The sequence below is a fragment of the Cnephaeus nilssonii genome (assembly GCF_951640355.1).
Source record: "Cnephaeus nilssonii genome assembly, chromosome: 9".
NCBI lineage: Eukaryota > Metazoa > Chordata > Mammalia > Chiroptera > Vespertilionidae > Cnephaeus > Cnephaeus nilssonii.
In genome coordinates this window covers 28,915,352-28,942,522 of record NC_137080.1, presented here as the reverse complement: position 1 = coordinate 28,942,522, position 27,171 = coordinate 28,915,352, and the positions used below count along the sequence as shown (strand labels likewise).

Genomic DNA, 27,171 nt, shown 5'->3' with positions numbered 1-27,171 from the left:
GAAAAGTCAATTGTTTTGTTACTGACTTTACCCAGAGTGTAACCTTCAAAGTTTCTTCAACTCAAAGGCATAAACTTTGGCACCTCAATTCAAAAGAAATAAAATGTGGTTTTATTAAATCCCAATAAATCCATTCAGTTTTCCTCAAGTTCTTAGTACTGTGCCTTCCCCAGAGCTGATCCTCTATTCACATTGGGTTTAAGAAGATGGAATTCGCTAGATATACATATAAGGGTCTTACATTTTGTGTATAAAAATGAAAATAATAACAACTTTAAGTTTTAGCTTAACCATGCAATGATCAGGTAAGAATCATGTGGAAGTTTTAATTTAGAGTATCATAGAACTACCAAAAATGTTAAAGCTTGGACAATATTAATAAGCAAGGACAATGGCTAAATCACTTTGCTGTGCACCTGTCAAATCATATGAAATTGTAAAAATGAATCTAGACAAGCCTGGTTAGATGAGCATGATGGTGAATTGCCTGTATACCATTTCTTCAATAAATATTTGCTGACTATGCACTAAATGCCAGACATATGCTAGGTTCTGGAGAAAAAGATGAAGAAAACCCACAAACAGTTGCGGCCCTTTATGGCCTCATAGGCCATTGGAAGAGTAAACATGTAAATAAATAGTAACCAAACAATGTGCTAAGAGGAATCACAGGTGTATGAACAAGGTGTTCTGGGTGCACTGAGAAGGCACTCAGATGCCTAGAAGACTGAGGATGGCTTCATTCATAGCTGATGTCTAAGAAAGGAATGTAGCAAGAAATCATCAGAACTTCGAATATCCTAGAAAGGTAACTGAGGCAGCAATGTGGAGAAAGATGTGGTGAGGAGATAGACATTGAGGGGGCAGAGAGATGTGAGATAAGCCTGTTGCCAGTTGAGAGATAATGACACCTAGAACAAAAGAAGGGATGGTGGAAGTGAGGAGGCTTAGGCAGATGTTGGAGCTACTATGGAGCTACATCTGATAGGAATTGTTAACTGTGGGGGATGTGGTAGAAAAAGGAGCTTGTAAATGCATCCTGCCATTAGTAAGATGGCAACATGAGATGAGTAATGAGATTTAGAGGAGGGGTTAATGTAATGAGTTTGTTTCAATTTATTCATCTCAAGATTGTGTCAAATGCAGAGTGTGATGCTCCTTGGGAAGGTGGACCAGGAAGTACAGATTCAGGAATGACCCATGTATGGCAGAGAGTGAAGTCATGAGGGAGAGTTCTCTCTCTTAGAAGAGAACATGAGAACAAAGAGGACTGGAGTTTGAATCCTGCAGCATAGATGAAGGGACTGGGCAGACTGAAACTTGAACAGAAGACTCAGTTCCTTGCAACAGTCTTTCTTATAGCTGAAGGCTCATGGTTGTGGCCCACTGTGGAAGCTCCATCACTGGAGATGCTCAAGCAGGAAATGAAAGGGAATTTGCCAGGATGTTGTTCAGGTGATTAAAGTGTGACATGGCATATGGATAAGATGATCTTTAGAATCACTTCCCAAGTTTAAGATTCTGGAATTCTGTGCTTCCATGATAGAAAATGCAGCTTTTTTCCACTTCACTTTCCTTGGCAGCTATCACTGATGCTTGCTGAGGTTGAAGCTTCAGTTTAAAGGGAACTGGAAGGGATAAAGGAATAGACTTCTGCCAAGGAGTTGGGTCTGTGGCTAATGAATGATCTGTCTGTGGTAGTGAAGAAGGAAGCCAGTTCCTAAGACAATACCTTCCTCCCTGCCCCATCCCCTCCCCTGACTAAGGGCAAATGAATGAGAAACATATGAATTAAGTTTACTTTGAAATATCGATGGATTTAAGGATTAGGGGTAAAAGACTTGAGTAAACCACACTTTGGGTTTTGCTGACCCAAAAACATCTGAATATGACTTACAGACCTTTTGATGAACTCACACTACTGCTGGGCCTGCTCATCTATTAAATGTAGCAAGAAAAAGGGCAGAGAATAAACCAAATATTATTAGCCTTGAATTCTACCCTTGCATAAAAAAGTAGTTCTACAAAGGAATTTGTGATGGCAGGAAATGGCTTTAAAAAGCCACTGACTCTTACCCTAGAGAAAAAATAACTAATACTCAGATGAAATAATCAATATATGGAAGAGCTTTTCAATAAATTTGATTCAGGCTATTATATAACTGGCCTGTAGCTCTTAGGTGTTTCAGGCACCCATGATGTGTTCTTTTACTCATAAATTCAGCCCTTTTTGAGCAGTAATAATAACATGGCATGTACCAAACAATAAGACCTTCTGAGGGGGGGGGGAAGCAAGCCATGTATGCAGGATTTTGCTGCAGTGCAGCTGAGATTGAAGAGTGAAGTAAAATACAGGTAAGGAAAGCAGTGAATGGTTTGGATTGCATTTTCTGTCAATTATTAGGAAAAGAAAAGATAGAGTGGAGGAAAAGAGAACAAGAGAAAGCATGGACATGGAATATTGTAACAAATATTCATTGATTGCCCATTATGTGGAGACACTGTTCTAAGTGCTTGGGATAACTCAATAACTAAACCAAAGATCTTTGCCTTATGGAAATTATATTCTAGCAGAGGAAGATGGACAATAAGGCACAAATACAACATATAAGTAAAATTATGTAATATGTCAAGAATGATAGGTGCCTTAAGAGGGATAAAGAGCAGGATAAGGAACTCTGGAGGGCTGTGGGGGTTGTTGTAGTGCTTAATGGGCTGAGAAGGTGATTTTGAGCAAAGACTTCAAGGAGGTGAAGGAGTAAGCCAAGCAGATTTCCGGCGGACAGCATTCCAAGGCAGGAGGGTACTTGATGTGTCTAAGGAACAGTAAGGAGGCCAACTCAATCAACTAACATCCATCTATATATATAAAAGCCCAAGAGACCTTTTGACCATTCGACCGGTCGCTATGATGCACACTGACTACCAGGGAGCAGACACTCAAAGCAGGAGCTGCCCCCTGGTGGTTAGTGCACTCCCACAGCAGGAGCACCACTCAGCTGACCAACGGGCGCCAGACACTGGGCTCACAGCTGGTGAGCACAGCTGCAGTGGTGCAAGCCTCTCTCACGGACACTCCCCCTTCATGCCCCTCCCCCATCCGGACCAGGACTAGGATTGGGACAGCATTGGGACTGACTGGGTGCAAGCCCGAGGCTGCTTCTCAGTCATGGGCACGCCAGTATCGCCCTAGGACGGGCGCGGAGACCGCAGCGGAGCGTCAGTGAGCCTACCGAGTGGCAGCAGCAGGAAGAGCAGGGCCGGGATGAGTAGGAGCATTGTGGCGCCTGGCCTGGGCTTGGGCTCCTCCCAGGCCGCCTGCCGCTTCGCTTCGTGCACTACTACATCCTTTGGGGGATGATGGACTGTGGGTTTTGGCCTGATCCCCGCAGTCCATGGTGAGGGACTCCACAGGTGCATGAATCCGTGCACCGGGCCTCTGGTTGATTCATAAAATAGTTACTGAGTACCTATAATATGCTGAGCCCTATACCAAGCACTGCAGGGGAAAAAAGTTAATCCCCAAACTTCAAAGAGCCATGGAGGAGATATGGCATGAAAACTGTTTGACTTGGCCATTGTACCTTCTTTAACCTAGGACATTTTAAACTTTCTTTCTCCCAGTCTTCTTCCCATCTCCTTACTGATATCCCTCCTTTCTGGAGCCATCTCTCTTCCCACCCATGGCATTAATCCATTTTCTTTTCTCCTCTCTTTTCCCCTTCCCCATCTTAGCTTCTCTCTAGGTCCTATTTCTCTCACCAATTCTCCGGATTTCTCTTGCATCTTTCAGGAGTTTTTCTTTATTTCTTATTTCCGGTATTTAAAAACAGTATGTCTAGGTGTAGATTTTTTGGTATTTATCTGACTTGGTGTTTCCTGAGCTTCCTGACTCTGTGGTTTGGTGTCTGACAATTTGAGGGAAATTCTCAGTCTTATTTTTTTGGTCCCTTCCTCTTTCTTCTCCTCCTGGTAATCTCATCATGCATGTATTATACTTTTTTTTTTTTTTTTTGTAGTTGGCCCACAGTCCTTGCATATTCTAGTCTATTTTTTCAGTATTTGTTCTCTTTACTTTTCAGTTTTCCAAGGACTCTATTGATACATCCTCTAGCACAACAACTTAGGCTGTGGTTAGCTTCACCTGAGGGCAGATCTTGTTAAAAACAGGATGCTCCAGTGTATTTAAAAATGATTGCTTTTCCCCTGACAGTGCTGGAAGCAGGAGATTTTTCTCAGATATTTACTATGGGGACCCAATCGAGCTCCTGGGGGTAAATCTCACAATGAATCTCTGCTCCAGTACATTATTATTCTTTATATATGCCTGTCTGTCTCTCCAATCTTGGAGTTTTCCCTGTGTCCTCCCCCTCTTAAGGACACAAGAAGAGATGTTGATTTTTCAGTCTCTTCAGCTTTTGACTTGTTAGGATGGAGATGCAACTTCTAAGCATTTTATGTGTGAACCTGGAAAACTCTCTTGGTCTCTCTACCTCCTAAACGGTTCAAAGTTTTCTCAAACATCAGTTTAAAAAATACATTTTCTCCAATGTACAATATTTTTGTTAGAAATAAATAAACAGTAAAAATGGCAACGGTTAAAATTAAATACTTTAAAGCCAATTACTGATTTTAATAGAATAATCAAAACTTCATGTCAAAATTTAGATCAGCAAAATCTGACAGTAGAATTGGTCTTGGTAGAACTAATGACCACAAGTAAAAAATTGCAATGGAAGAAGCTATGATCAATAAAATTAAATATGAAAAAAAAACCTTACACCCGAGAACAGTATGCATCATTGCTGAAAGTGTCTGCCTCACTGTGAACATTACTCTCCTTTATCCTGGGTCTTGGGGTCTTATTTGTTTTCTTTGGGAGGTCCACTGGGAGTCTTAGAAAGAGGTTCCCAAGAAATTTCTGACCTCTGTTCCAGTCTGAACTTTTATTTTTAAAAATTTCCAGATATCTTCTAGCTACTTTAGAATATATTGGGAAAACTGAGAAAGGTCAGTTTTTTTCATTCAGAATGTTTACAATGGTCTTCTCTCAACCAACAGCTTATTTTGTAAAATATCAGAGTGGTACAGGCTCATGGGTACTGAAATGCATAATCTGCGTATTCCTGAACTGGAAATTTACCAAAAGAATAATGTCAAAGCCGAGTTCCTGCAAAACCAATGATCATACAAGCAGCATTTAATGCCTTTTCTTCTGGGAAAGACAGATGTACAAAAACTTTAGTAATTATCAAATGTCAAAATAATACTGAACAGAATAAATAGTTGCCTAAATTAAGGTTCTCTTGAGGATCAGTTACATATAAGAAGAACAACTGACAAATCAAGCATGAAGAGAGGTGGGGTGCATTTTTTTTTCCTCTCCTTATAAAGTATATGGGGAATGAACAACTCCTGCTGTTATTATAAGAATATCTAGGTCATGTCTGCTGAAAGATCTGTGGTAATAATAATAATATCCTAACCTTCCACAGTGCTTGGCAATCTCAAAGCACTTTATAAACATTAATTAGGTCTTTGGTAAGCAGAGACACTGTCTCATTGTTGTTGTTTTCCTGTTACAGCATTAGTGAGAGTCTGCAATAATACTGGAGTATAAATATTTATTTATTTATTGCTTTTAATGTATATTTACTCCATGGGCAATGCTGTAAAACTTTAATCAGCAGAAGAGAAAGGTTCAGGGTTCTATTTTTGCAACAAGCCAGAACAAAAGTTACTGCTTCTCCTTGTCAGAGTGAATGCAGCCTGTTGGGAACTACTCTGTTTTCCTACTTACCTTCCTCTACTTCACACGTGCCATTTCCATCCTCTAAAACTGCAAGTGTTTTTCTCATCCTGTAACCACCCAGAGCATAGCAGGGTGCTTTGCATAGCATAGGAATTCAATAAATACCTGAGTGGGGGAGGGGACTGCAGACCCTCCCCTGCAGCCCCACATTGCAGAACCTTCACACAACTGTCTAACCATTCTCATTACAATTTAGAAACTGATTCATTTGCTGATATCATCTCTGTTTTTCTTTTGTCTGGTCATCAGAGGATAGAAAGGTGATAGAAGGATATAAATGTAAACCTGACATTCTTCCAAGTTTCAAAAGCAAATGCACAACAAACATTTTTATTGTCAACACTAAGTGAATGCCTTATGGACACCATGTTTTTTTGAATTGCTGGGAATACAAAGATAATTAGGGCTTCTAGGATAGATGGGTTTTTTATTTTGGGCACTGAACTGACTCCATTTAAATTTGCCATATTTATATGCTTATATTTTAATTGTAATAAGTTAAAATTCTTTCTTTTTGGTGCTATTTTCATGGAGTCTGGAGATAATTTAGTGGTTACACACCAACGGTGTAATAGTTTTCTAACTCATCTATTTACCCATTTCCTCTTCTCTTCTGTAAATCTAGGATTACTCGCTGAGAAAAAAGAGGCAGAGAGTGGGAAGGAAATGATAGAATACTTGCCTTTCATTATAATCATGTCTAACTTCTGGCAACTTTAGTGCATATCAAAATGAAACCCCTGTGAATTTCAGATTCTGTGAGTTTCCCCTTATGTTCGTTTCTGGCTAATCTTGTGCTGGGAAGTTTAAATGCTGTAAATTTCAGACTGACTTAATAATGTCTTCTGAAATGGTGACATGATGGGCTTATAAACTGCATCTGAGTTCTGTGGTTCAGGGCTCCAGATCCCTGGAAATTATGTTGAGCCTCTGCAAACAATGACTGTGACCTACACATAATAAGTACAGGCTGCATTCTCTCTAGGAATTCCTGTAGTTACAAAAATATAAACAGGCAACAGCAAATAGGCCTCATGGGCCATAAACCATTTGCAGAAATATCTAGAAGTTACAAATTAAGCTAGTAAAGTGTTAAAAAATATGTTTTATAATCCTACCTTGTTAGATATATTTTTCATACAACAAAACAGGAAATATGTGATTAGATGAGTAATAAAATAAAGGCAAATCAAAATAAATAACAAATATGAATATAAAGTATTTAATATAAGTATAAATATTTTAAAATTTTATTTTCTTGTCTTTATTTCAATAAATTCATGAAATTTGTTGTTATAAGGAAATTTTCACAAAATTTGAGCTCTACTGATAGTATTACTCTAAGCTAAATCTAACATTAATTAAACATGAAATGTAATTATAATCAAAGTGTCCACAATTTAACTGTTTTCATCAAAATATGAAATTAAAAATAAATATAAATTTTTAATTGAATTATTTTTCTATTTTTAAATTAAATATTCAAAATGTCTATTAAAATTAAAAGCAAGTACAAATTATAATTACTTATTAAACTTTTAAGTAAAATTTTAAAAAGCTAAAAATGTTTACTTAATTTTTTAAAATTTCATAAATCTTATTACACATTTTATAAAAATGTAATTATTCATGATTCTAATATTTAATGTTAATATTTTAATTGCCAATTTAAAATAGCATCATGTTTTAGCCATATTGTATTTAAATTTTCATATATACAAATTTAGAGTAAGGAAAATTATTTAATATTACAAAATATTCCTCAGTTACCATATGCAACTTGGTTGTTCGTATCTTTAGAACCATGAATTAAAACATGAAAAAAATCAAAGAAAGGGTCATTTTTCTCTACTAAGACACAAAACTCATTGTAAAAGAGTCTATTGAACTCATATTATCTGAGGATTTGATATGCTAATAAATTTATCTTACCCTTTTCCTAAATATTTGTGGCACTGAAATCCTCCTTGCATTTCCATGCAGTGTTTGCCTCCATGAGTGAGAATTTTAACCCATCCAAGTGAATCAAGGGAAAATGAAGAGACTCAAATTGAAGTTCTAATGGCTGCCTACATGCTCAATAAACCGTTCGTCAGAAACATTAATAGTGCCAAGATCTGCAAAGGTGGTGATTCATTCTATGGCCCAAAGGTAATATTGTTCAACTGAGGGATCCAAATAGTCAAGGACTATGCTTCTAAGCACATGATACACCATTAGTTCTCAGCTAAGGCCCTTCCAGTATCAGAAACTTTCTGAGCTTAAGTGTCTTCATCTGTAAAAGGATAATACTTCCTCATTCATAGTACCCGTGTGAAAATTAAATGATATAACCAGTATAGAATGCCTGGCACACAGTAAGTTCTCAAAAATAATAGCTATTCGTATCGACTGGCACGGAATTATAGAAACTGGCAATAGTGAATTCATTCATCAATCTAACAAATATGCATTGATCCTACAATAAGCCAGGAGTTGGGCAGAGTGCTTGGGATTTGAAGGCTGCTGTTTTGACCTGGGAGTGTAGGATTTTTGTGGGGGAAACAGAAGTGTGAGTAGAGATATGAAGGTGCTGTGCAAGCACCAATTACAGAAGAGCTAACTTGATTTGGGAGACTGAGGCAAGACTTCTTAGAGATGTTATCTAAGCTAGCAGAATGAGCAGTAGTTTCCCAGCAAAGAATGGGAAGAGCATATGGGGCAGAGGATTGCAAAGACATGGAGTCATGAAAGAGCTTTCACAATCAAGTAAAGTAGAAAGTTAAGACACTATATCTAGCTCTTCGCTCCCCTATAATTTCTGTGATGGGTTGCCCTTTTCTCCAGGAGCACCCAGTGACAGTCTAAACATTGCTGTAACCAAAAAAATGCAGGCTTCTTAGTTACTACCAAAATTGTGCTCAATTCCAAAGCAGAAAGGGAATGTTTCTTTGCAGACAATATCTCTTCAAATCTTGTAAAGTAATGTGAAAACCATCCAAAGTATTTGATTTGAAACTTGGGAAGGCAACACAATGGCTAAAGCATCAGAAAGAATTAGACCGAGGAGAAGGAAAAGACCTAGCAGCCGCAGGCAAATACCCTGGGATGGGCAGACCCTGACAAGGCAGCCACTCCTAAGGACACCTCCAATGCCCATCTCCCAGGAAACAGAATAGCCTGTTGCTCCTCCGGGAGAAATTCTCCAGTACAATATGCAGTTACTTCCAGAACAATCCCACTGATGAGAGTGGAGGAGGAGCAGAGTGTCAGTAGTTGTGCAGGTGGGAATTGACTCTCAGGCTCCAAGAGTGGACGAGCCTTTCAATGGTGCAAATTCATCCCAGATTAAGCTAGTTGTATTATCTAACACCAACAGTGCCTCTTATAAACTGTGGATTCATGTACTGCATAGTTTTAGTAGTGACTCAATTTCATGGGAAGACATTATTTTATTTACACTCAGTATTCTTCTTTAGTTCTAATTGCATTATAACTTCCAACATTTCAAAGCTATTTAGAGAGTCTATGGAAAGCCTAAATTAGCACTTAATAGATTTAAAAAAAAGTTATTTGTTTTAGTTGACTCACCATTCCGTGGTTCAGCCACCCTGGGATAAAATTATCAAGCAACTTCGGGTAAATCATCTCTCTGTCATAGGCATAAATGATCCAGAACACCACTACAACAAACTGGAAGGGAAAAGAAATCCTTTATTTCAAATTCACTAATTATCCACAACATACAATTTGTTAATTAACTATTGTTCAAAGAACCCAACAGTATTTGTAATCTATAATGAAAGACAAATCAGTAAACCAGCTAATGACCAGAAAGACAGTTCTAACTTCACGCCATTAGTGGTAATGGTTGGAGGCCCTCCTCTTTCCCTGATCTCTCAATTGTGTTTTTTCAGGCAGAGGGATCTCTCTGAGGGGGAGAGAAATGGTCTGTCTGTTGTCTGCAATAGCTCCCTCCCAGGGCTAATTGGGTTGGTTTGATTCCTCTCAAGAGGGTTTAAAAGTTCACTGGTGGTTTTGGATCCCATTCCCCACTGTACAGAGTTAGCACACATTCAAGAATCTGTAGTGGATGTCCCTTTTCCTTGAACTCATCATGTGGTTTAAATTAATCTTTGCATTCTCAAGTTTCTATTTCACCACTAACTACATTAGAATCGCTGCTATAAAATGTCCCAAAGTCACATTGCGAGCAAATGTATTAACTTATGTACCCTAAACAGGGGCTTTGGCTGCTCTGAGAAATAGATCGTATGGAGGGCAAAAGAAGATTCCTAATTCTCTTGTAAGTTCATCTGGGTCCCAGAGGTGGATTTTGACCCATCAGCAACATAATAATCAAAAGAGAGTAGAGTACTCAATTTATTATCATTTTTTCTTCAAACTAATGATGGGAGAATAAGTTCAGATACAATAAAGAAAAGAATGGCCCAAGGTCTTAATCTTCAGCATAGAATTTAAAAGAAAAAGTGGATGCTTTTATAAATAGTCAATAAATGTAGCTTTTGATCCCAGAGGGAGGATCGATCAAAGTCTCTGTAGAGTTATATCTCAACCAATAAATACCAGAGAATGATAAAATGCATCATGAATATTCAACAGAAACAATTTACATCTCATTTCTTATGTCATCCATGTCCCCACATTTTATTAATAAAAATAATAAATATTTTAATGCCAAGTTTTATAAAACCCCTGGTGGTTATAGCTCAAGGCTAGTAATCAAATGGGTTCCAAATTTCTATTCCAAGTTATCTCAATTACTACATGGATTATCTTGCCTGAAAAATAATCACCCTTAAAACCTAGGATATTATGAACATTTATTCTTTTATAAAACATACTGAATGATAACTACAATATACAAATGTAGATTATACACATAATTTTAATATGAGTGGGGTCCCAGTTATTTACCTGCTTTTGGGTGAACTATTTTCACTCAGTTGATAAGTGTACAAGATGAAAAAAGAAAAAAAAATCTGTTCTTATCATTAGGGTCGTTACAAGTATAATACATAATTTTTGAATTATCCACAATTTTAGTTTATTCATTCCACTACAGACTTCAAATATAGTAGCTCTCAGTGTCACCTGCCTGCAGACCTACAAGCTACAGCCTTGCTAACAAAGTGGGGTCCATGGATCAGCAGCACCGGAGAGCTTGTTAGATGTGCAGAATACCACCTCCCATCCTGATGTGTTTTGATCCTGCATTTCAATAAATGCCCGGGGTCATTCATATGCACATAAGAGTTTGAAATGTCCTGCTTTGGAAGGCCCTGCTCTAGCCACCTTGAGCCTCCTTCCTTACCATGGAGTGAGGCGATCCCAGGGCTGAGTGGCTTGTCTAGCTAGAACCTGCACCCCTCCTCTTCTAGAATACATCCCAGGAAACCTCGACCCTGGAATTCCCAGAGACACAAGTATGCCTCGGGGCCTATGTGGCCTCTGTCCTAGGTCTGACCGCAGGGGTTGATTGTGAAATGTATCCCCTGACCTGAGAGATGGTTAAGAGGCATTTGTTTCTGTAGGGCGAGAACAAAAGTTTTACATTGGGATCCACACAGGCAAGACGCCATTTCAATCCTAGATGGAGCCACAGGAGGAAATCCTCTTACCTTTGCCATATAATGTAACCTAATCATGAAAGTGAAATCCCATCATATTCACAGGCCCCTCCCACACTCGAGGAGAAGGAATTGTACTGGCCTCTCAGCAGGAATGGGAGGGGGAGTGGAATCTTGGGGTCATTTTAGGATTCTGCTTAACACATGTTCTCTCTCTGTTCTTTCCAAAATTGCTTTGGCTATTTTAAGTCCTTTGCATTTCCTATTAAGTTTTAGAATCTCAGCGTAGTAATTTCTATAAAAATATCCTGCTAGAGTTCTGATTATCACTATTGAATCAATATATTCAGCTTGGGAAGAAATGACATCTTAACAATATTAAGTCTTTAGCCCATGAACATAATTTATATCTCCATTTATTTAGATCTTTAATTTCTCAATGTTTGTCGTCTTCAGTATATATAGATCTTGCACATATTTTGTTAAATCTACCACTAAGCATTTGATTTTTATGCTATTTCAGATAGTATTAAATTTCTTTTATATTCTTTGTTGCCAGTATATAGGAATACAAATGATTTTTGTATGTTGATATTTGTTCAATTCAGTTAGTAGTTTGAGAATTTTATAAAGTGTTTTAGATTTTTATATGTGTATGATCTGCAAATAAAGACAGTTTTTTCTTCTTCCTTTATAAGTTATATACCTTTTATTGCCTTTTCTTTTCTTATTGCACAACCTATGACCTTCAACAAAATGTTCATTAGATGTGATTAAGAGTGAGCATACTTGCCTCCTTCCTTATCTTAGGGAAAGTGTTAGTTAAGTCTTTCAACACTTAATTTTTTCCTTTTTTTAAAATTTCTTTATTGATTAAGGTGTTACTTTATTCCCCCATTACCCCCACACACACACACACATCCTCCCCACTCATCCCCTCATCCCCCTGTTGTCTGTGTTCATTGGTTAGGCTTATATGCATGCATACAAGTCCTTTGGTTGATCTCTTCCCCTTACCCCCACCCTCCCCTACCTTCCCTCTGAGGTTTAATGGTCTGATTGATGTTTCTCTGTCTCTGGATCTGTTTTTGTTCATCAGTTTATGTTGATCATTATATTCCATAAATGAGTAAGATCATGTGATATTTATCTTTCTCTGACTGGCTTATTTCACTTAGCATAATGCTCTCCAGTTGCATCTATGCTGTTGCAAATGGTAAGAACTCCTTTTTTACTGCAGCATAGTATTCCATTGTGTAGATGTACTACTGTTTTTTAATTCACTCATCTGCTGATGGGCACTTAGGCTGTTTCCAAATCTTAGCTATGGTGAATTGTGCTGCTATGAACATAGGTATGCATATATCCTTTCTGATTGGTGTTTCTAGTTTCTTGGGATATAGTCCTAGAAGGGGGATCACTGGGTCAAATGGGAGTTCCATTTTTAGTTTTTTGAGGAAGCTCCATACTGTTCTCCACAGTGGCTGCACCAGTCTGCATTCTCACCAGCAGTGCATGAGGTTCCTTATTCTCCGCATCCTCGCCAGCACTTGTCATTTTCAACATTTAAATTTGACCTTAGCTGCAGGTTTTTCTTACATGCCTTTTGCCAAGTTGAGGAATATCTCATCTATTGTTAATTTATGTCTGTAATTAACGAGTGCCGGTTTGCTGGGTATTTTAAGGTAATCATGTAGTTTTTCTCCTTTATTCTGTTAATATGATTAATTACATTGATTGATTTTTAATGTTAAGCCAACTTTTAATTCTTGGTAATTATGTATTATAATTTTTAGATATAACTGGATTCAACTTGCTGATATTTTGTTAGGATTTGTTTTCCACCTTTATTGATCTAGTTTTCTTTTCTCATGCTGTCTTTTTCTAATTTTGGTAACAGGATAATGCTGGCCTCAAAAGATAGTTTGGGAAGTTTTCTCTCTATTTTCTAAAGAACTTTGTGCAAGATTTCTTCCTTGTCTATTTGATATGCTTTTCTAGTAAAGATATCTGGATTTGTAGGTTTTCTTGTGGGATTTAAATGTGAATTCAAGTTCTTTAATAGATATAGAATTTCTAGGTTTTCTATTTTTTTTCTTGAGTTACACTTTGTGGAATGTCTCCATTTCATCTAAGTTTTTGAATTTATAAAGTTGTTCTTAATATTCCACTATGGAAATCAGCAAATACTACAGAGCAGGTATTTTTCCCTTGGAGAACTGGTTGTTAATCATTTACCGCAGATGAGAGCCACTTTCTGTTCACCATGAATGATCTTTCAGTGTGCCTCCACATGTAAAGCATTGTGGGATCAATACTTAATAGTGCAATCTAGTCAATTCCATGACCTCTAACATATGTTGAAGGAATTACATGGGTTATTAAAAGTGAAGTGACTTTCAAGAAAGTGTTAGTCACCTTTCTTAGTGTAACACTAGAAGGTCAAGAGGCACAGCTGCGTAATCAACCTTCAAATAATTCTTGAGATATAAACACAGTACAGATGGTAGCTTCTTGGCTTCCCTGCACTGATATCCTCTTGGAAGTATGGTCATCAGCAAGCCCAAAATAAGTTTGAGCTTTACTACCAGGGCACAGATAGGAAACAAAAATAGGTGCTCTTGGACAGGCTAGGGCCATGGTCGGCAAACTGCGGCTCGTGAGCCACATGCGGCTCTTTGGCCCCTTGAGTGTGGCTCTTCCACAAAATACCATGGTCTGGGCGAGTCTATTTTGAAGAAGTGGCATTAGAAGAAGTTTAAGTTTAAAAAATTTGGCTCCCAAAAGAAATTTCAATCGCTGTACTGTTGATATTTGGCTCTGTTGGCTAATGAGTTTGCCGACCACGGGGCTAGGGGATAGTGAAACCTTCCACTGTTGTGAAGAAGCTCCTTCCCTGGCCAGGGCCAATGGCCAGCTATTCCTCAGCACACACCTGCTGCTTGTCAGCTGCCAGGACCAGAATACTGTACTTGAACTGAGAGTGAAAGGAGCACTGTCACTTTCCAGTCCTTCAAGTGTCCCAGACAAAAATACCTGTGTCACAGCAAGTCATTGAGGCCTCATTTGAACCCCTGGGACTGTTCAAAATGAAACCTAAGGAAAACTGGATTCACCTTTTGTCACATTCTGTAAGGAGTCTCTCATATGAGGTCTAGTAGAAGCCGAAGCTGATCAACATTAGCCTGCTTCTGTGAAGAAGCTTTATTGACCAGTGAGGAATTCTTGGGACTTCAGTAAAACATCAGAATGCAAAGGATGCTGCAGAGAATAGTGCCACAAAGGAGGCTAAAGGGAAAAGCTACTTATCTATAGATTGGTCTGTAAAGGCCATTTAACATGATCTCAAACATCTACTGTTGAAGGAGGGAAGGAAGGAGAAAAAAGGTAGGGAGACATAAATGACTATATCTTTGAAGTCTAGAGCTTCAACGTGACATGATCCTATGGAATTACTTTCCCCTTTAAAACTTATTTACTAGTACTCAAGACTTTACCACATACTGATTGCAAGTGGGCTCTACTTTGCTTCCAAATTTCCTATTCATGTTTTCTTTCCCATAACTCTTTCCATGATCATACTGTTGCTGAGCAGTAGTATTTAGACAAGTTTCCAGTTGTGATTTCTCTTTCCAAACACACAAAGCATGAGAATAAATTGTGTTCTGGATGTTAGCTGGCTGTTTCAGGTGGCCCCACACAGGGTGAATGTCTCATTTTATCACGGCCCCTATTTACTCACTTTCAAAATCTAGGAGATCCTGACTCAGAAAGTGGTCTCCTCCTGGCTGACTTCCCTCAGCCACACCCTCAAATTCAGAATGAATAGTGAAGCCTAGGGCCTTCTGACACTAGTATTGTACTACCTTTTGTTCCAGAGTACGACTGACTTCCAGTGCTCGTTTCTAGAAGTGTGACATGGAATTCCTCTACTTGCAATTATGAAGCTGTAACAGTATACACTTTACGCTGTGCATTCTGCTCAACTTATCTTAAAACCAGTATCTCCATTTAGAGAGTTTCTAAAGCACATGTTGATGTTATGCCTTTTTCAACTATAATCTTTTTAGTAGAATTTACCATTTAGCCATATTTACATATATTTAGGTCATTAATTACTCTCCTGACTGAATAAATAATGTGGGAATAAAAACCCAACTGCTATAAGTGCCCATGTGATTTGGTGCTTGCCTTTCCAACCTAAGCTTCTACCATATTCACTCTTGCTCCATAAGCTCCAATTGGCAATTTGTTCTTAAAACTCATTAAGCTCTTTCCTGCCTCAGGACCATAGCATTTTCTATTCTTTACGTCAGGAATGCTGTTCCCCCATTTTCACATGGCTGGATTCTCTGTTCCTTCAGGTCTCCATGGAAACCTTGCTAGTGACTCTTCTGCTCCATTATTTTCTATCATAGACCCTGATTTTTAAAAATAGGCTCTTGTTGTTGTCCAATTGTTCATTGCCTGGCTCTTTTATGAGAAAGTGAAGTCTCAGAGAATAATAATTTATCTGTCTTCTTCATTGCTATTTCCCCACTGCCAGGCATAGAACATGTTTATGATTTAAAAAAAAGTGCTGAAAAAAATGAATAAAGGTGTAATGCTGCTTCTCATCTGTGTCAGACCCCACATCTTCCATAGGAACAAGCACTCTTTCACACCTTCAATTTTCTTCCTATTGACCTCGAATGTATCTTTTATGTTCTCCCTACATTTTTGTCCTCCTGTCAGTGAGGAAGATATGCCCTACATATGCCATTCTTTCTAAGATTATTCTTCTAGCCCACCCCTTCTCAGATCTTCTATTACTTAGCTCCTCCTTCACTTGTTTAAGTCTTCCATCATCCTACAATAATCCTTCTTTGGATTTCTAGACCAAGATGAAAGACTAAAGGCTCTCTTTCCAGAAATCAACCAAGAATAAGGATAATGAGAAACATAAATGAAACCACTGGAAGTAAGAAGCACCCATACTCCAAACATCACTCTTTTAAAAAGTCTGCCAAGTATTGGAAAATTGAACCAGGGCAGAGGAAGACTCTGATATAAGAAACAAGATACAAGGGCTCTCTGGTTGAGCAAGAAGAACAGAGAGATCATTACAGGTGGCACACTCTAAGAGACAGGAAATGACCCTTGCTGGGAACAGGTGGTTGGAGATGCATGAGAGCACTGGGGAAATGTTCTGAGCCCTGCTTGGCTTCAGGTATCATAAGTGATAATGTTAAATGTGAAAATGGGTCAGCGTGTCATCCCTTCAAGAAGCAGGATATGGATAAGTTAAGGCAAGCAAGAAAGGATCTACGGTAACCAGCATGAATGCTCAGCCTTGAGCTCACCTGTCACCATACAAAAGAGATATGATAAAAATGAGTCAAGGAAAGATAAATGAGTAGAGTCCAGAAAGAAGCCATTGTCCAGGGGAGGGTAGTGGTGGAGGAAAATGGTTAGGAATTCAAACTGCCCTAGCTCGGTTCCTTACCCTGTTTCCCATTCTAGCCTTTCACAAAGAGCTGGCTCAAGAAAAACAGACCAATTTAAGGATGAGCAATCATAAGAAAAAGGATAGCATGGAATGTATTCATAGATACCACACACACATACACACAAAAGAGAGAAAGTGGAATATGACCACTCACAAAGGCAACTGAACAATACAAACCAGAAAAATTATGCCAGGATAAAGATAATTTATGATCAAATAATTATCTGTTAATAAATAGAGGTCAAAGTAGAAAAATTGAGACAAAGTAGAGAAGACAAAGCAAAAGAAAACAGTAAAAGTGAATGAACAGACCTTAAAAATAAATAAAGTATAAAAAATAAAACTACATGAAACTGAAAGTCACCTTATAAACAATGAAAGGGAAAACTATCTTTGGTAAAGACAGCTGGGGTTTAGCTTTCTGCAGTACAGCAGACCAGATATACTGAGAAACCTTCCTGCTGAGAAACACTGTGTGCTAAATAAATCATGGCAAATATACTTTTAAATGTATTGCTGAGCACACTAGAAAGAAAGGGAAACCACTAGGAGCCAAAATACACACACACACACACACACACACACACACACACACACACACACACACATTACAGGAAAAAAAAAAAAAAAAACAGGACAGGGGAAAAAATCAGAACAGTAGCAAGGCCAGAAACTGGGGTTGCTCTGGATGTAAACGCCAGTACCATTATCAGAGCACCCTGTGCATTGTGGGCAAGGAGATGGATGACTAAAGCCTTAGGCCATGCAAGTTGGTGCAGCAGGCACTGAACCTGAGGGGCCCACAGAGAGGCCATTCCTTCAGTGAAAGGGTAGGTTAGAGAAAGTACCCTTCATCAAGTTAAATAAATTGCTTTCTATTCCTAATTGCTAAGAATTTTTTTAATCAAAAAGGTTTCATTTTATTGAATTTTATTCTACATTGAGATCATTGTTTTCCCTCCTTTATCTTTGTATCATGAAATCTAAGCTAAGGTAATTCAGCAAGGTCTTCAAAGCCAGAGAATATATTTTATATATATATATATATATATCAAATAATTATAGTGTGTACTAAAGTGCTTCTCCCAGATCCCCTCTTCAGGACCCATATATCCATTCCTCAACCACGAGGAATATTGGTGGTTGGCCATGGTCAGCTTCATCCTTCTTGGTAATTTCCCTCAGCTTAGGGAACTGCCTTGCCTAAGGTCATACTTCTTCTCCAAGACCAGTCCAAACCCAATTATTGACTGATGCAAGGATACAAAGACCAAACACCTTTGCCTCAACTTAAGGCAACTTGGAAGAGTCATTCCAGCTCTAGGGTTCCCAGGATGCCTCAGTTACAACTAGCAACGTGGGTCATCTTCTATCCTTACCCAGAGCTGTCTTCCTCATTTCCTAACAGGTGTATCTCCCAAGAACCCCTCTTTCTGTATTGATTCTCCATCTTAGAGCCTGTTCAAGTGGCACCCAATTTAAGATAATGGCATTCATGTAAAAGCACAACAGATACTGATAAACATGAAAACATCTGTGGTAAGTAAATTACCATAAAGAAATATATAAAGAGTAAAAATTCTTTGCAGTATCACCCAGCAGAGATAGTCATTGTCAAAAGGACAAGTGTATCATTTAAGGTATTTTTCCATTCATGTAAAATGCATTCCATACATTATTTTACAAAATTAGAGCAGTAATTTAATTTAAAAATATTTTAAGGACATACCCCATTTTTTCTTAGATGTTTTATGGTACCTCACTATATGATTATGCACCATAATTTACCTAAGCACTCACTAATAGAAATGTACAGTCACTCCAATTATTGCAATTTCCAATAATCCTGAAATGGTATGTTATTTGAATGTTTTTTTGTATGATATGAGTGCCTCAGAGGAAAAAATTACTAGAAGTGAAACTCCTGGATCTGAGGCGACCATTGCACGTTGAGCTGACTTTCACAAAGTTCCATGCCATACTGTCCCTGTCCTTGACTATTGAGATAGCCACTGGCTTCAATTTTGTTGTTTTAATTCTACCTATGCCTTATCTTGGCCTCAGAATTACCTTATTAAAACTTTTAAGAACTTCACAGTTTAAAACTTTCAATGCCAACCCTCCCCTTTGCTTGCAGAATAAAATAAAAAGTTTTGTACAGCAAATGAAACCATCAACAAACTGTAAAGACAACTCACTGAATGGGAGAACATATTTGCTAATGATACATCTGATAAGGGGTTAATATTCAAAATTTATAAAGAAATTATACAACTCAACACTAAAAAAACCCCAAAACAATTTAAAAACGGCAAAAAGACCTGAATAGACACTTCTTCAAAGAGGACATACAGATGGCCAATAGACACATAAAAAGGTGCTCAATGTCACTAATCATCAGAGAAATTAAAATTAAAACCACAATGAGCTATCACCTGACACCTGTCAGAATGGCTATCATCAATAAATCCACAAACAATAAGTGTTGGCAAGGATGTGGAGAAAAGGGAACCCTTGTGCACTGTTGGTGGGACTGCACATTGATACAGCCAGTGTGGAGAACAGTATGGAGTTTCCTCAAAAAATTAAAAATAGAACTGCCTTATAACCCAGCAATTCCACTTCTGGGAATGTATCTGAAGAATCCAGAAACATTAATTTGAAGGAATATATGCACCCCTATTGCAGTGTTATTTATAATAGCCAAGATAGATTTGGAAGCAGCCCAAGTGCCCATCAGTACATGAGTGGTTAAAAGAGCTGTGGTACATTTACACAATGGAATACTACTTGGCTTTAAAAAAGAAGGAAATCTTATCTTTTGAGACAGCATGGATTGTGCTAAGTGAAATATGCCAGTCAGAGAAAGACAAGTACCATATTATTTCACTTATATGTGGAATCTAATGAATAAAATAAACAAACAAAATAGAAACATACTCATAGAGACAGAGAACAGACTAACCGTTGTCAGAAGGGAGGGGAGTTGGGGGAGATGGGTGAAAAAGGTGAAGGGATTAAGGGGAGACACAGAAAACAGTGTGATAATTACCAGAGGGAAAGGAGGTGTGGGGAGGTGGAAGAGGGTAAAGGGGGGATAAATAATGATGGAGGAATACTTGACTTTGGGTAGTGAACACACAATACAATATACAGATGATGGATTATAGCATTGTACACCTGAAATCTATATAGTTTTATTAACCAATATTACCCCAATGAATAAAATAAAATAAAATAAAATAAGACGGCCAATCTGAAAAATAAAATATACATGATATCATGTTAATTGAAATACATTAAAATAAAAATAAATGGGGAAGAAAAGTCCCCTTGTGATCTGGCCCCAAGTTCTCTTTCCTGTCCCTTTCCAGCTTCTTCTGGGAACCCAATCTCCAGACTCAGTGTAGTTTCCAAAACTTACCACACATTTCCAAGTATCCATTCCTTTGTGCTTGAAATGCATTACTTTCTTTTTCAATATCCAAGCTCTATCAAGTGTTACTTTTGTTGTGCAATCCTATCCCTCCAATTTCTAGTCAGAAGTAATTACTTTTTCCCTGGCCCCCTGCATCCTTCTGCTTATAACACTAGCCCATTTAACTCTGGCTCTTCCATGCCCTTTAACTTGCTGGCCCCTCTAAGCTGGCAGAAGGCTCCTTCTATCTACAAAGACCCCTCGCATGCTGCTCTCTTTGCCTGGAATGCCTCTCACTACACCTCCCAGCTCATCCTTAGCATAGAGATGGGATAAGAAATGTCACAACTTCTAAAAAGCCTGCCCTAAGTTGCCCCTTTTCCTGGCATGTGCTGTCATAGCACATAATGCTTATTCTTCATACTACTGAACATACTTATGATTAAATAATTGACAGTGCAAATATTAGGTTCTCTTCCCAGTGGAATGCAAACTCCATAAGAACAAGGACCAGTCTATTTCCTTGCCATTGCATTGTCACATCTCTCTTGGTGCTTTATATTTTTACTAGGGGCCCAGTGCATGCATTTGTGCACCTTGAATGGAACTGTGGGCCATGAGGCTGTGGTGGCCACAGGGGCGGATCTCAGCCTATCCTCCGCACCCCCTCCCAGCCCCTCCCGCTGCAGCCCCTGGTCCCCTATTTGCTGGCAGCCACGCTCCTGCCACCAGAGTGATTGGGGCCGGTGCCAGCAGTGGGTGCGAGCGGGGCTGGCACCATCAGCAGGTGTGAGTGGTGGCTGCTGCCCCGATTGCCCCTCAGGAGCAGGGGGAGGTGGAGAAGCCCTCAGGGGCAATGGGGCTGGCAGCCACTGCTCGCACCCACTGACGGCACTAAGAGATCAGGACCAGCGCCAGGCACTGGCAGTGGGTACCAAGTGGCAGCTTCGGTGCTAGCAGCAGGTGTGAGCGGGGCTGGCGCCAGCAGCAGGTGCGAGTGCCAAGCAGAACTGCAGCATGCGAGAGCAAAGAATTTTCAGTAACCACCAGAAGCTCGCCCCAATGACAGCTACCGGCACCCCTGCTCACCTGCTCCACCATCCCACCACAGCCAAGGCCCACCATGCTCCATGCTCTGCTGCCTGCTGCTGATGCCTGCCATTTTCTATGCATGCACCCTGGTGGTCAGCACATGTCATAATGACCAGTTGTTCAGTTGTTTGGTTGTTCTGCCGTTCGGTCTATTTGCACATTAGGGTTTTATATATATAGATTTCTGAACTCTTTATTGTGAAATAATTGAAGACTCATAAGAACTTGAAAAAACACAGAGTGTTCCTGTTCATCCTTCATCCAGCTTGTCCCATGAAACATCTTATGCAAGCATGATAGATTTTTAAAATCAGAAAACTGACGTTAGTACAATACTCTTAATTAAACTATAGCCCTATTCAGATTTTACCAGTTTTTACATGCACCCCTTTTCTGCAGCATGTGTTGTACTATGGTATTTTACTGCAAGTATACATTTATGTAACCACTACCATGATCAGGATTCAGAAAGCTTCCATCACCACAAAGAAATGCCTTAACACTATCCCTTTAGAGACACATCCTCCCCGCAACCTCATCCCTGGCAATCTGAAATCTGTTCTCAATCACTGTACTTTGTCATTTTGAGAACATCATATATTTGTTATCTTTCCCAGTGCTTTAGGAAGACTGCATTACAACTCCACTATGTATGGGTCAGAGGTTTCACAAGCAAGATCTTACTTAAAAATCACAACTACCTTGAGGCAGCTATTACTATCTTTCCATTTTTATAAACAAACATCCTTATATTTAGAGAATTTTAATAACTTTTCCAAAGTTAAAAAGTGAATAAATGACCAACCAGAATGTAAAGCCAGACAGTGGGACCCCCAGAGCCAATGCTTTTCACGTCTATAAATATATTTTGCATGTACATACTTCTGAAAGAACCAATAATTGAATGAATGAAAAATTAAACACCAAAGACTATTTCATTTCTGGGTCCTCTAGAAAGGCCTGCACATAGCAGGAATTCAATGAACATGTGGTAAGTAAAATATTTGGTTAATCATTCTAGAAAAACCAAAAGAAAAAGAAGGAAGGTCACCTATGGAGAAAAGTCACCAGTCTGGTCCCCTGGATTGAACATGACGTACAAAAGCCATAGGAACAGCATGGAACGCAGAGCAAGTTAGGGGAATCATTCTTGTCTTTGCTGCAATAAGTGCATTAGTGGAATTTCAAACATCTCCCCAAGGATTATTTGGCCAGGTACATCGTCCCTCTGGAAAATTCATATCCACAAGATAGATAAGCAGTACTGACCTAGAATATTTGCTCGTCTTAACTGATATTTGGATCTTGTCTTATACCTTGGAGCCATGTTCCCTTCCTTACTCAAATTTTAGTTACTAGGCTCCTATCTTAGTCTCATATTGTTTTGGGGACATGAGTGTTTCCTGAAAATACCAGCTTGTGGGGGAGTTTCTTTTATCCTTTTAAAATATATGTTTTTATTGATTTTTAGAGAAAAAGGAAGGGAGATATAAACATGGATGAAAGAGAAACATCATTGTTCGGTTGCCTCTTGCACACCCCTACCAAGGATAGCAATCTGGGCATGTGCCCTGACCTGGAATCAAACCAGCATCCTCTTGGTTCATGGGTTGACACTCAACCACTGAGCCACACCAGCTCGGCTCTTTTCTCTCTTTAGTGTTTCCTTTTGCAAATACAAGGAAAAAAATTTATGTACCTACACATATATGTCTATATGTTCATATATATATATGTGTGTGTGTGTATATATATATATATATATATATATATATATATATATATCCTCTTCTTAAATGTAGATAATATCATACTATATAACCTTGATTTTTTGTTTTAGAACATATCCAGGAAAAATAAATCATCTGTTAAAATAAACCACTATGTGACAAAAAGTCTGCAAACATCAAAATAAAGTGAGAGTGAGAATCCCAGGAGGTCAGTAAGCACAGGGGCCTGCTTCCCTTCAGGGCTATCCGTCACACCACAGTGACCCTGTGCTGGTCTTATGATGCTCTGTGGGATTCAGGAGACAGGAGATAGAATGCACATAAAGCCAGTCCCCAGAGGGTCCCACCTTCAGAGTAAGTAAGGGTGGATGAGAAATGACCGGGGGCAGAGACGAGGACAATGAGGAAACATCCTTCTGGAACTTGAGTTCTGTATTGAGAGGAAAAAATTACCCTGAATATTCATGACCATAAGATAGTCATCTGAACCACCGTGTGCGCTTGTGGCCTGATATGTGCTTTCAGGTGTAGTGGTCTGAAACGTGTGTTCTTTTAAAGCACACACTGTGCATATAAAAACTGGTCACCGTTTAGGCCAAAAAAGGCAAGTTCCAAAGAAATTTCAGAGTATCAGTATTTGACAGATCATAGACTCTGAAAAAATGCAATCAAGTTTGAAATCAGTGATAGAATGAATAAAAATCCTATACATTTGGAAATCTGAAAATATAAGAACTCCTTCTGGGACTCAGGATGGCGTGACCACGTGTACCCGTGGAATGTCAGAAAGCTGCCTCCTCTAACCTTTAGAGTGAGTGTTTGCAGTGGGCCAGCATCACACCTCACCAATCGATGCTGTCATCTAACACGCTATTCTCTGTGACATGAGGGCATTTTTAGGGCAAACCGAAGGAAGCTCACATTCTTTGACTGCTTGTCATGTGCCAGATACTGTTCTAAATACTCTGTCTTTCACTGCCCTTCAACATAACTCAGATACGTCAGTTTTTGTTGAGCTCTCTTTTTACATTAGGAAACCAAGATTTTGAGAGCTTATAAAATGAAGTGGTGGATTCATTAGGAAGTGGTAGATCCAAAATTGGAACCCAGGTCTGTCTGCCTCCACAGCTCGTGCCTTTGACTACACCGTGTTCCTTTCAGCCTCACACAGGTGAGATCACCCCTTAAGGTGATCATCTTAGCATGCTCATCACTAACCATACTTTTATAGGTCAAAGTTAGGTCCATTTAAATTGAATTCCACTCCAAAATAATTAAGCAAGGCTTCTTCCATTCTCAAGTGACAACAAATAAAATAATTAAGCATATCCATAGTCCTCACACAAGACTATATTTATTATGTTAGAAGAACCACTGCCAATCAATTAGCATTGGTATAAGTTTCCTTTTCAGAAAACTATTTGGACTTTTGTCATCATAAAATCACTGAATAATCAAACTCTTGCTGTTTCTCTCTCTCTCTCTCTCTCTCTCTCTCTCTCTCTCTCTCTCTCTCATAAAAGGGGGCTATAGTCTAGTTATTAGGATTATATTAAAATGAGTATCCACAGGGCAGCTATAAGCACATAGGAGAGACACCCAGCTAATTGCAACTTGAATTTAAAGTTGCCACCTGAGAATAAAATAAGAAAAATCTCATTTAATTGAGTCTAATAAAATTTAAGTAAGTAAGTAGAACATCTTTTGTAGAAGCTTCCGATGCTAGGTGGCTCTGTGTCAATGACTTCCTACATTTGGTGCCTTGGATATAGAATCGGAACAGCCTGACCAGAGTACTACTGTAATAGTGGAAGCAGAAGCCTGATCGAATAAATCACAGCCTGTAAGAAGGACATGTCAACAGGAGAAAAGTGATGGTCACAGTGGGCAGTGGCTTACGGGTATAGAAGAGTAGAATGTGCCCTCAGCTTTGTACAGAAAACAGGGTGCCCTGTCCACCCACGGCAGCATTCTGGTTTACTCAGCAAGTCAATCCCCAGGGTGCAAAGGATGCATCAGATATAGTAATTTGACGACCTACCACAAATATCCAATTACTTCCTTGATTTCTAGTTCATCCAGAAATCTCTTGGCTACTCTTTGTCTTCCTCAAAGTTGTTTGCCTCTAAAGGAGAGCTTATGCAGACTCCAGACTTCCTGATGATCTTTTTGTCATTATAAATTCTAGAACTATCTTTCTGAGTTCAACTTTAGTTAGCATGAGTTCATTTACTGAGAGAAGAATTACCTCGAAATAGACTGAAAAAATGGAGGGTCTGGATTTCTGGTGTCTGGATTAGGCTATGACAATTGAATACTGTCTCAGGACACTGGGACACCCACAAATGGCCACTGCACTGCCTCTCAATTGCTATGGAGAGGAATCGAACCATGGCCTCCTGGTTCATATGTCGATGCTCAACCACTGAGCCATGCCAGCTGGGCTAAAGGGACATTCTGAAGGGAAACTTCTTGGAAAGTTGCGCTGGGCTGGCAGGGCTGCTTGTGAAGTGTTGCTGCACATGCTCCTTCCCCTCGCTGCCTCCCATCTCCTCTCCTTGTCCTTCACCTTCCCACGGGTGTCTCGTCTCTGGACATATCTTCCAGAGTCAGAATTATGCCTCAACTCTTCTCCAATATGAAAAGGCATGATGAATGAAAGTCCTATCCAGGACTGGATCTTTGTAATAAAATAAACAATTCATCAGCATGGCAATTGCTCAGGCACAGCTAGCAGTTGATAAATGTTGTGTAGGTGGAGAGTCCACTAGCTCCTTCTCGGGGAAAATGTTCCTTTTGATATCGGCTGATATAACACAGGACATTTTGATCCAGCTAAACAGGTAAGAGTTACCTCAAAACACCCACAGGAACTGTAGTAATTTCAGGACACCTACACACCAAATCATTGTTTCCTTTCTTTTTTTATTTTTTATACAAAGAAGGGGTACAAGGAGGGGGTGGGGGAGATAAGAGAGAGACAGAGATAGATACATAGAGAGACAGAGAGAGATAAGGAGGGAGATAGGTAGGCAGAGAAGGAAGAAGAAAAGTGAATAGTATTTCTTTTTTTCTTTTTTCTTTTTTAACCAACAACTAATAATGCATGTTGTTCCTGGTCCCCCAAACAAAAGATCCTGATTTGGGGGCCATATTTTTGAGAATAGGAATCACATGTCTCTTTTATAATAGCCCTCACATTATTTATGTCACTGAAGATCAGTTCTACCTTTTCTTGATCACATATCTCATAGTATTTCACTTATGGATATAAATATGGAAAGAAGCTATCTTCATTTTCTGAGATACTTTTGTGGCCTTTTGCCCAGAGAGAGTGGGAACCCTGTAAAATGATACACAGGGCAAGATAATTCTCTACAATTTTCAGGGGACTATGAAAGGAAGATTTACTCATTGAACCCGGGTGTCTGCATATCTGAGTTGGTGGTCTAAAGCAAGGCCACCTCTGACAAATTTCATATGTTCATAAACTTGAACATAAACCATTTGGTCAATTGTGTAACATATCTGACTTTCTTAGAGAAGAACTTTAAATGTCAGAATTAGATACTTATTCATGATAATACTGATAAAATGCACAAAAATGGTATTGGTAGAGAGTAAGTGGAAAAATATGTCTTTTATGGCTAGGGTAGAAGAACATATCTATGATTAGTCTCATAGTTTTACTATATCTGTTTTTTCATATTAACATAAATAAACAATGTTACTTAAAATCCTATTAGTTTTTACTTACTTTATATTTCATTATTATTCTCAAAATTTGTTACTTGAAACAAATTTCTTGAAACCCCTGGTTGTGTCTGGGGACCAATGTGCCAACCCATAAGGATGAATCATAATTCGTTTAAGCCCCCTTGGTAACCTCATCCCCTTCTGCTTCCACTTGCTTCCCCAGCGTCCCATGCTGCTTATTCTAGCCAAGTAACAGTCCTCACCAGGAGACCCATGGGAGAGTCTGCTGGCAGGGATTCTAGGAAAGATTCATTTGCCTGATGAAGAGACAAGCACTGGGGGAGAGCAATCTAAGAGCTTCTTCT

At 38.9% G+C, this 27,171-nt stretch overlaps 1 protein-coding gene across 2 annotated transcripts in view; it reads right to left on the bottom strand.

Annotated features, from left to right (window-relative positions):
- The window catches only part of AIG1 (androgen induced 1), a 194,746-nt gene that overhangs the window by 118,174 nt on the left and 49,401 nt on the right, over window positions 1-27,171 (bottom strand). For both annotated transcript variants that reach the window (XM_079781300.1, XM_079781301.1), the window contains exon 3: window positions 9,383-9,484. In XM_079781300.1, the coding sequence (XP_079637426.1) occupies window positions 9,383-9,484 (102 nt within the window). The remainder of the gene's footprint in view (window positions 1-9,382; window positions 9,485-27,171) is intronic.